The sequence below is a fragment of the Bos indicus x Bos taurus genome, chromosome 1 (assembly GCF_003369695.1).
Source record: "Bos indicus x Bos taurus breed Angus x Brahman F1 hybrid chromosome 1, Bos_hybrid_MaternalHap_v2.0, whole genome shotgun sequence".
NCBI lineage: Eukaryota > Metazoa > Chordata > Mammalia > Artiodactyla > Bovidae > Bos > Bos indicus x Bos taurus.
The window spans coordinates 44,911,070-44,922,794 of NC_040076.1; the positions used below are offsets into that span (position 1 = coordinate 44,911,070).

Here is an 11,725-nt window from a genome sequence, read left to right on the forward strand (position 1 = left end):
TGTGCTCCAGAGCCCTGGAGCAGCAACTATTGAGCCCATGTGCTGCAACTACTGAAGCCTGAATGCCTGGAGTACGTGCTCTGCAACAGGAGAATCCACCACAATGAAAAGCCCACATATTGCAACTGGAGAGAAGCCCCTGCTCTCTGTAACTAGAGAAAACCCCACACAGCAACCAAGACCCAGCACAGTCAGCACAGTCAAAAAAAAAAAAAAAATATATATATATATAAAAACAGATGCAGCAAGTTTAAAGAACTAATCAAATAATTTTAATCATTAAATTTTTAAAAATGTCTATTAATGAGAGTTTAAATAATTTATGGTATAATGAAATAATGGAATAATATGCAGCTGTGAAAAATCATGAAGATAATCTTTATATTCTGATATGGAATAATCTCTAAGATATGTTTTTAATTAAAGTAAGAAGTATCATATGTTATCATTTGCTTCAGAATTAGGAAAATGTATACCTTTGCCAGTGTATACATAGCCTAACTCGAGAAGAATACACAAGAAACAGTGAATACCACCAGAGATAAAAACTAGGTGACCAGGGATAGTTGTAGGAAGGGTCTTATCTCTCTATGATAATTTATACCTTTAAAATTTTGAGCCATCTGAGTGTGTTACATATTCAAATATAAAATAATAATTTACCTAACATCAAACACCTTTTAAGTGACAGAGAGGGACTTTTAAATTTAGGACCACCTGACTCAGAAGTCTACTTCCTTTCTCCTAGACAATACAGTCTCACAGAGAAATTTGGCAGTATCAGTGCATTTCATTTTTCTAGTCAATTGAATTCTTGAAAATCATGTCCAGTATATATAAGACAAAGGGATACTGACTTTTAGCAGGTCTTTCAGTCGAGTGAATATCAGTAGTGTGAACAGCATAGAGAAGAGTTTGTATACTTTTCTTAGTTTGCTGAAATCATTTCTTTTCTCTCCATAGCTGCTGGCTGGCAACTCAAGGAAGCAGTGGTTTGATAGCAAGTCCATTGTTGTGGTCATTCATTGTACCTGTGACCCTTATCATCATCAGCAACATTGTTATGTTTATTATCATTGTAGTCAAAGTACTGTGGAAGAATAATCAGAATCTGACAAGGTAAGATTCCCAGTGAATGAGAAGTTGGCAGGCATGTTCATATAGTACATAATATAGCACAGTGATATATTCACTGCTCCTGGAAGAGTTTTCAGACTCCAGGAAAATGCAAGAATATGTGGTTTTCAGGACAGATTTTTTTCTTACACTTTGTCTCAGAAAGTAAATCGTCTCATCTTCCAACATCGATGCTATAATGTGAGTCTACTGCATTACTTAAGTTACTTTTGTGCTATATAAGCCTAACAAAACTAAACTCAAAGGCATCAAGGAAAAAATTTTATCTCCCAGTCCCAAATATTCATGAAATCAGATGTAAATACTTAAAAATATGAGAGGGTTGTAAGGAGAGGCCAGTGACTGTATTTTCATTTCACAGACTAGTAACTGTAGGTTGTATCTTACATGTGTTGCCTGAATCACATAATGACTTTAAATTTTTGAATATTAGTTGCAAACATAAAAATTGAAAGATTTCACTTAAAAACTATATTTTTTCTTGGAAAAAATTAGAACATCTGGCAAGATTGGGCCCACATTCCCTGCAGATAGGGTGTGTGCACTCTGGTTTATTACTTCCCGTGAACTGATTATTCCTCTCTGTAACCTTTATGACCTCAATAAGCATTTTCATTGTCATCACTGATATACAGAAAGAGCTTTGATTGGAGAGACAAAGAAGAGAAACTATTAAACACATACAGTCCTCCCACTTCCATATCCTACAGCATGAACTGGTTAGAACACAGTGCTAATGAAGCTATGAATTCAGGCTTAATTCTATAAGACTGCTTAATCCAAGTGGACTTACTGTAAATATATCTGTGAACTTTATTGATCACTAAATAGATCTATTTTGTATGAAAAGATGGGTGAAAAACAATCATAATTAGTATGAATGTAATCTTAAATGTGTACTTTACCAGTCAGGAGTAATTATCATATTTCCTATATGGATGATAGCCTATATTGAGAGGAGCTGTGGGGAAAAGACTATCACTTATACTCATTCAAACCTGTTTTTTAGCAGTGAAGAAAATTTTGGTAAAGTCTTATTAGCCTAATTGTGAATTCTTAAATTTCCTTTATACAGAGGAGTATCATTTAGGCCATAGCCATCAAACAAATTCATTTCAAAATTTTGACTGACAGCCCATGGTTCTTAAACTGACTTATTACAATGAAGAGTAGGTTACAATTTAATTTTTAACAAATTATCTTCTATGTATCAGTTAAGTTTTGCTATATAACAAATTACCCCCAAATTTAACAGTTTAGACTGACAAATATTTATTATTTGTCATACGTTTGAGTGTTGGTCAGGTGGTTGTTTTGGTCTTGGCCAGTTTGAATGCTGGTGGATAATCTAGGATGAGTCACTTTCATGCTGATGTTGGTAGTTGATTGGTATTGAGTGGGAACTACTTAGGGAAGCTTATCTCTGCTCCATGTGGTCTCACTGTCCATTAAACCAGTCCAGGTTTCTTAACATAGTACTCTCAGGGTTTCAAAGGGCAATAAGAAAAGGCATGCTCTGATGAGCAGAATGCTTTCAAGCCTCTGTTTGGGGAACAAATGCTGATGTCCCACTGATCAAAGCAAGTCAGAAGGCCCAGCTCAGATACCAGGAATATAGACAGCCTGACAGGAAAGTCTACACTTTAAAGGCTTATCAACCTATAGCATGCAAAGGTCCCAGATCCCTGAAAAAGGAATTACTGATCCGGTAGTAATAATCACTAAAATCAAATTTCATTCCAAGGAAAACTTGATTCTTTGTGAAATTTGCCTATATTTAAGGAAGTATTTATGCTTGAGCTTTTAAACAGATACCACCGTTTTGTCTTCTTTTCTTCCTTCCTTGCTTTCTTTCTCTCTCTTTCTTTTCATATACATATATTTTATCCAGAGTGACATAGGTTTTTCTACCTGAAGCATAATGTTGTTTAATGAACAGTGTATATGTGGAGCTGGACATGTATTTTCAATAAGAGGTTAACAATGATATTAAAAAAACAAGAACCTGAATTGAACCCTATTTTCTTTCTTGCTTTCTCTTATTTAGCACAAAGAAGGTTTCATCCCTAAAGAAGATTCTTAGCACATTATCTGTTGCAGTCGTCTTTGGAATTACTTGGATTCTGGCATACTTAATGCTAACTGATAATGATGATATCAGGCTCATCTTCAGCTACATATTCTGCGTTTTCAACACAACTCAGGTATGGTATGGATTAGTCTGAAGGTAGTGAGAGGGTAACAGGCAGGAAGGCCAGGGAATAGGCTGCAAGTGTCAGAGGAAATAGGCTGCAAGTGTCAGACCTTTTTATCTCTCTTAAGAGGGAGGAGGAACAAACTAGCGATATTTTTTTCCTTCTCTATACAAAAAATTTTTTTTAGTTTTATTATTTATTTATTTTTTTTTTTACTTTACAATATTGTATTGGTTTTGCCATACAAATTTAAAAGGAGGTTTTTCTTAAAATGCTGTGTTGCCATACTGACACCTGGTTTCACCTGAAGTTAACTATTCTCAAACCTTGAGTTAACAATGCATTTTTCTTAGGGAAATGTTTGTCTTAAGCTATGTTGATGTACTATGCATTTACCCCAGACTCTGTCTTCAAGTTGGTTCAGCCTAATGGCTCAGAACCTACTTGACAAACCAGTATGTTATACTCAGATATTGTTCCCCTAATCTATGTAATGGAGAAGGCAATGGCAACCCACTCCAGTACTCTTGCCTGGAAAATCCCATGGACGGAGGAGCCTGGTAGGCTGCAGTCCATGGGGTCGCTAAGAGTCGGGCATGACTGAGCGACTTCACTTTCACTTTTCACTTTCATGCATTGGAGAAGGAAATGGCAACCCACTCCAGTGTTCTTGCCTGGAGAACCCCAGGGATGGGAAGCCTGGTTGGCTGCCGTCTATGGGGTCGCACAGAGTCGGGCACTACTGAAGCGACGCAGCAGCAGCAGCAGATGGCAAAGAATCTGCCTGCAATGCAGGAGACCAGGGTTTGATCCCTGGGTTGGGAAGGTCCCCTGGAGGAGAAAATGACAATCTGCTCCAGTATTCTTGCCTGGAGAATCCCAGGGACAGAGGAGCCTAATGGGCTGCCGTCTATGGGGTCGCACACAGTCGGACACGACTGAAGCGACTTAGCAGCAGCAGCAGCAGCAGCAATCTATGTAAACAAAACTATTTGTATGGTAATCTGCCCTTCTATAAGATTCAAGTCAATCATTTTATGGCCCGGGATGAATCATATGGTGCCAAGATTATCCCTAAATGCTTCTTATGGATGAGGGGCCTGGTGCCATTCTGAGTTTTAAGATATTCCTTTCTTTCATTAACAGACTGCTAGTGACTATCCAGCTGAAGACTAACAGTGGGGTACTCTTTCTGCCCCCTTCTGATGCCTATGTCAGAAGCTTTCTCTTTCTCCTTTATACTTTAATAAAACTTTATTACACAAAAGCTCTGAGTGATCTGATCAAGCCTTGTCTCTGGCCCTGGATTGAATTCTTCTCCTCTGGAGGCCAAGAATCCCGGCGTCTTTTCGTTCAGTAACAACCTTTCAGTAGCAGACCATGCAGTGGCAGAGATGATACCACCTTGGATCAAACTTTCTTATCTTAAAACTCTCTGAAGGTCACTGCTTAGTTAACTTTAGGTGACTCTATTCTTAATACACTTTGAGGAAAGCGGAAGAAAAATATTTTTATGGCTTATCTACTATATCCTTTCCTGAGCTGGAGTTCATGGAATATAATTTCAATACAGTTGAACCATGTTAGTCCTCCAAGCAGAAGGGGTTCTGTCAAGCAGCTAGCCTGGCGAGCACCACCTTTCCTTCTCTTCCATGCAGCAGGTCCAAGGAGCCTCATGGTGGTTAGTATGGTCAGTGTTGTACTGGTCCCTGGAGCCTGGACCCCTGTGGGGTTGGCTGAATTTTTTTTCTCCCTTTTTTGAAATTTTATGATTATTTAACTTTTAAAAGACTTTATTGAAAAATAATTGGAAATAATTGCTTTGATAGGAACAGAACCTTATGAAGTTGTTTTTGTGACATACGTAGGATGTCACACATAAGACTGAAAATGCTTTTATTCTTGAGTCTTATCTCAAGAATATATTTAAAATAATAAATCTTTTAAAAATTTCATTCATACTTGTTTAAAATATCTGAATGGAAAATTTATATTCTTTCCTTCTTTGGAAACCATTCTGTTAACATTTTGGGAGTATCCACTGTGAGAAGCTCAACATTTAGATTAAGAATTATGGTCACCTTCTGATTTTCATCATGAAAAAATAGTCATATAGATGAATCCAAATGGTAACTGAAAATAAAAAATTTTGTTTGACTTCAGAACATTTTTGTTTTTATTCATTCGTATTTGTGTATTATATATTGTTGTTGTTTAGCTCCTAAGTTGTGTCTGACTCTTTTGTTACCCTATGGACTGTAGCCTGCCAGGTTACTCTGTCCATGGGATTTCCCAGGCAAGAATACTGGAACTGGAGTAGGTTGCCATTTCCTTCTCCAGGGGATCTTCCTACCCCAGCAATCAAATCTGCATCTCCTGCATTAGCAGATGCAGTCTTTACCACTGAGCCACCAGGAAGCCCATGTATTATACAGGGGGAATGTCAAAAGTTTCAAATAAAACAAGGAGGCATTATTGAAAGACTTACCTTAAGATCAGGAATTTCTCTCTGTGCTTCTTATTCTGCGCCTCTTCCTATAGTGAACATTGCCTTTTGCTCTGATGAAATGTATTACAAGGGCTTTTCCATCAGTACATGGAGTTTCATCTTTTCTGAGCTGGCAGAGTGAATTTATACTTCAGTATAATTAATGTACTCTTCTTCTTAGGTTGTTTCCATATCTTGGCTATTGTAAATGTTGTTAATGAACATTTGGGTGCACATATCTTTTTGAATTATTGTTTTTGTTTTCTTAGGCTATATGCTCAGGAGTGAAACCACTTGATCATATGGTCGTTCTATATTTAGTTTTTTTGAGGAACCTCCATACTGTGTACCACAGTGGCTGCATCAGCTTACATTACCGCCAATGCCTTTTGCCAGTCCTTCTATATTGGAATGTCATGTTATTTTGACTTTTTAATTTTAATGAATTTCTCATTAATGATAGGATGTTTTTGGAGTAATTGTTTAATGGTTAGTTAGTAAATACTAATGAGGACTTTTCTATCTGATAATTTTTCTTTAGGTACCATGGCACATGGATTCCAGATTAGCTTGGCATTTAATTCTTGGCAATAATCTTTGTTTTTTCCCATTGAAATCGCATAGACTTTATTGAGATTTTTATGTTGTGGAAAAACTGAGACAGGTCAGAATTTTTTTCTTCTTCTCAGTCTTATATAACCCCTTAGAATATTTTTTGAAATAATTTTGAACTCATAAGAAGTTATAAAAATAGTACAGAGAGTTCCTATGTAGCCTTCACCAAGCTCTTCCAGTGATAGCATCTTATATGACTATAATATGTATAATAAAACTCAGGAAAGTGACACTGATACAATCCACATAGATTATTTACCTGTAAGCTTCAAGTGCAGGGAGCTGTGTGCAGTGTGGGGAGCTGCTTGGCTGTCTGAATTGCTGCCACCATGTTTAATGTTTGTAGGACCTCGCCCTGTATCCCAGGCAGCCCTCTCAGGCATTTTTTGAGAATAATTCCATTAAACAATAGATGTTTCAAAAGGGAGGGGATATATGTATACCTATAGCTGATTCATGTTGAGGTTTGACAGAAAACAACAAAATTCTCTAAAGCAATTATCCTTCAAAAAAAAAAAAGTAGATGTGTGCCTGCCACCAAATTTGAATGGCTATAAGGCAGACCTTTACTGGTTGCAACACCCAAGGGAAACTCCCCAGAAGGACAATAAGTAGTGTAAGCTTAGTCTGGGATTGCCAGCCGAATCATGGAATTATCACCTAAAGTGACTGGTAATTTAGAAAAGTATCTAAAAGAAGAGCTAGGCAAGGATATTTTTCTCCTCCATGCACAGGAGAGACATATTACAAAATAGAGACTCATTGCAAAATGTTAATACTTTATGGTAAAGTTGAAGGTGGTCATTTGGCAAGAGCATTGAACTAAAAAGAGATTTAAGCTATCTTCCAGCTTTACAATGAATGATTCATATGATTTTAGGAGTCACACAACTTTTCTGATTGAGGCAGGTAAAATATATAATGAAGTGGGGCTGTTAACATTCACACAGTGTTTTACAAAGTGGGCCTGAATATTGCCTACATCAGAATTTACATGATGTGTTAGAATGCTAATTCCTGAGCCTCACCCCTTACCTACTCAGTCAGAACCTGTGAGGTAAGAGCTAGAAATCTTCATGCTAAACAAGGGCTCCAAATAATTGTTATGGATACTAAGGAGTAGGAACAACTAGCTTAGTTCACATGGAAGGCTCCTTCTAGGTTTAGAATAATCTATAATTCTAATAAATATTTTACTGAGTGTTACAAGTATTACTTAAAAGGTACAATTTGATCTTTGTGCTAGCGAGAATTAGTTTGACCCATACATTTTGTCTTTTCAGATAACATCTTTGGGATTTTAGGGAGCACAGGATCCTGCAGGATGGTGTCTTTATGAATTCTTCATGGTCTAGGTCTTTTCCTAATTATTGTACAACCAGAAATTCTATCCAGCCTTATCTTTACCTTAGAGTTTGAATTCTGGAAAATCCAGGTGAAATCATGTACTGCACAAAAATGATGCTTTTCCAGGGCCCAGATCTTCATGTCTCCAAAGCAAATTTCTCTCCCTTGAATAATCAGGATGACCAGTGGCCACTTTTGTCCTCCAGAAACCTATGTCCCGTTGAAAACACCCTCGTGTCATCAAGGCCTTCTTCAGGGGAGTAGATACCACCCATTGGGTAACAATCAAGTTAATCTTCCTGCTTTTGGCCAGAGATCTAGTGTATCCCTAGCCAATATGTATTGATCCTATTAGTCAAACGCTCAGAGTTATCTAACCATAGCACCAGAAGTCTCCTGTAATGGTATTCATATATGATTCTAGAAATAATCTTTTTAAGGCTTGGACCTAGTAGGTATCAATCTGGGAGACATCCATGAATTTTTTAAAATAGTTTTTATATTTTTAAATAGTCTTACATAAGAAATCGCAAAGACAGTATACAGTTCCCCTATACTCTTTGCCCAGCTTTTCCCAATGATAATATCTTGTATAACATTGTTAAAATCAAGAAATGAACATTGGTACAATACTCTCAACTCAACTATGGATGTTATTTACTTTTCCACAAAGGATATTAATGAGGAATTATCAGGGGTCTTTTAGATGCTATAATGTACTTTATACGACCTTTATATTACAAGCAAGAGACAGAGTAATGTATCAGATACTGGAGTTTTGGAGCCAAACATATAGTTTAGTTCCAGACTCTACTGATTACTGGTTGTGTTAATTTTAGGCAAGTTACTTAATTTATCTAAACTGTAGTTTCCTTAGGAGAAGGCAATGGCACCCCACTCCAGTACTCTTGCCTGGAAAATCCATAGTTTCCTTATATGTAACATAGGGTGAAGTGAAGTCGCTCAGTTGTGTCTGACTCTTTGGGACCCCATGGACTGTAGCCTACCAGGCTTCTCTGTCCATGGGATTCTCCAGGCAAGAATACTGGAGTGGGTTACCATTTCCTTCTCCAGGGGATCTTCCTGACCCAGGGATCGAACCAAGGTCTCCTGCATTGGAGGCGGACGCTTTAACCTCTGAGCCACCAGGGAAGTCATAACATAGGGTAATAAACCTTATTTTATAGGATTGATATTAGGACTAAATGAGAAGGATTAAATGATGAATATTGAATGACAAGCATGTGTCTGATATTAATAAGAATGCAAAAAGTGGTTCTATACATTTTGAAAATGTATGGGAAATAGTGTTCAGTCTTCTGTGGTTTAATTCCTCATGCATATCTGGTCTTCTTATGTAAAGTACAGAAAAGCAGTGAATAGAAGTGGATTAAATTTTTTTTTTGTCCTTAAATGTATCACATTTCTAGTTATTTTACCAAAAATTCAAGAAATGTAGAATCACAGAATACTAGAACTGTAAGAAGAATTAGGGAACCCATGGTCAATCTACCCATTTAGGAAACTGAAGATCACAGATACTAAAAAAAGAACAAAGTTACTGTGGTATACTAAATATTTGGTCTTTGTCTTCAGTTCCTGGCACACAGATCCTTTAATCTTTGGACTCCCTGAGTTTTCTGCATGCTAATAAGATGACGGGTGGCTGAGGTCCCTAGATAGCTTCAGGATAGAAGCTGGTCACCAGAAAGACCAAGGCTTGATTAGAAGTTTGGAACTTCCAGCCCACTCCCCAACCTCCAGGGATGGGAGAAGGGTTGGATATTGAGTCATTCACCAACAGCTAATGATTTAATTGATCACATCTGTGTAATGAAACCTTTATGCTGCTAAGTCACTTCAGTTGTGTCCGACTCTGTGCGACCCTATAGACAGCAGCCCACCAGGCTCCTCTGTCCCTGGGATTCTCCAGGCAAGAATACTGGAATGGGCTGCCATTTCCTTCTCCAATGCATGAAAGTGAAAAGTGAAAGTGAAGTCACTCAGTCTTAGAGACCCCATGGACTGCAGCCTACCAGGCTTCTCCGTCTATGGGATTTTCCAGGCAAGGGTACTGGAGTGGGGTACCATTGAAGCCTTTATAAAAAACCCTAAATGAAGAGGTTTGGAGAGCCTGCAAGTTGGTGAACAGATTGAAGTGCTGGGAGGGTGACACTCAGAGGGACCATGGAAGCTCCATGCTCTTGCCCTGTAATCTCTTCTGACTGGTTGTTCCTGACTTGTATCCTTTATAGTAAACAGGTAACAGTAAGTAAACTCTGTTGTGAGTGAGTTCTGTGAGTCCTTCTAGCAAATTACCCAACCTGATGTGGGGAGGCAGTAGTCAAGTTGAACAGAAGAGTAGATTGCCTGGGGACATAATACCCATGACTGGCACCATTATGAGGGCAGTCCTGTGGGACTGAGCCCTTTGCCTGTAGGGTCTGACATGGACTCTGTGTAGTTAGCATCAGAATTGAATTGTAGGACACCCAGTTGGTGTCAGAATTGGTTGGTGTCAGGAGGAAAACAAGCCTGTCCTTTGCACAGCCAACATGTGACAAATGGGGACCTGAACTCAGGTCTCTTAAGTCTACTACTTACATACAGTTCTTCAAATATGAGAAGAACATTGCCTCAATCTTCATAGAAAAAAAAGTATGTAGCAGTTCGTTGCAGACTGGTAAACTCAGGTTCTCAGCCACAAAGAAGGGTGGGGTGGCAGGGTGAAATACAATTTCTTCCCTGATTCTGTGTCTCAATACTTATCTAATATTAAACTTTTATTCTGTCTGCCAGGGATTGCAAATTTTTATCCTCTACACTGTGAGAACAAAAATCTTCCAGAGCAAAGCTTCCGAAGTATTGAAGTCATTGTCGTCCACCGCTGGGAGAGTGAAGGTGCTGCCGTCAAAGCCGAGGCTGCATGTGAGGATGTATAACATGATCCGGTCATTTCCAGCCCTAAATGAACGTTTTAGGCTGCTGGAGCCATCTACACTTAGCGAGGAGATGTCTGAGAGTGATCAAGTAAACCCAAGCACCTAGACAGTAAAACTGTTACCTTTTGTGGCCCTCTTTTTATTCAGCTCACTTTTTCCATTTCCTTCCTTTATTATCCAGTCTTCTCATAAAATCTCCCTCAGTATATTTTGCTTAAAGTTAAGACTTAGATAACACTTGTTGTTTATTATCATCAGGAATGGTGGATTTGGTAGTTTTTCTATTATTCAATAGAGTCTTACCCCAGTGAAATGAAGAGTTCCACTCAGCTTTCAAGATAATTCGATTATCATTGCTCCCTACATCATAAAGTCTGTGTGACAAAGTTTGATAAAAATATAGAACCTAAAACAAATTCTTTTATGATTTACCAAAAAGGACATGAAGAGAAAAATTTACCCCCCCAGAACAAAATGATTTCTGGTGAACACTACAAGGAGTTGCTTGTATGTATCATACTTCTGATCTGTGAATATATTAAATTTGTATGTGCCTGTACTTTTATTTCCAGTCAAGAACTTTGCACTTATTTAACCTCTGGAAAGGCTTTTTTTTTTTTTCCTGTTAAAACAAAAAGCATATTTTATGCCCAGAGCAATTGATTCCATGAGAATTGGGAAGTGAGACATAGAAAAATGAGCTGGTTGCTAAAGCCTCTATTTCCTTCCAGTTCTTGATACATCTAACCTTTTATTGATGAAATGACAGTGAGGCTCAGAAAATGAAAACTTAGTCACTATCACCCCTTATGACTTCTAAAAGATCCAGCTGCTCATGAGGTTTCAAACACTGGAATTATGAATGGCTTCCTAAATAAAAAATGACCTCCACTGGGTTGGAGAGCACTCCCACCGGACTTCGGACTTCGGAGATAGAGTCTTTGAAATGCTGTGTTCTGTTTTGTCACGAACGAGGCACCTGCTGTGAGTGCACTGAGCTA

General features: G+C 38.1%; 1 protein-coding gene across 2 annotated transcripts in view; it reads left to right on the forward strand.

The window, feature by feature from the left end:
* The window catches only part of ADGRG7 (adhesion G protein-coupled receptor G7), a 71,140-nt gene extending 59,857 nt beyond the window's left edge, over window positions 1-11,283 (forward strand). Inside the window, exons 14-16 of one of the 2 annotated variants that reach the window (XM_027552069.1) lie at window positions 964-1,119; window positions 3,185-3,341; window positions 10,582-11,283. In XM_027552069.1, coding sequence (XP_027407870.1) covers window positions 964-1,119; window positions 3,185-3,341; window positions 10,582-10,830 — 562 coding nt within the window. In that variant the 3' untranslated portion in view covers window positions 10,831-11,283. The remainder of the gene's footprint in view (window positions 1-963; window positions 1,120-3,184; window positions 3,342-10,581) is intronic. The other variant, XM_027552075.1, reaches the window with a different exon arrangement.
* Window positions 11,284-11,725: the final 442 nt, after the last annotated feature.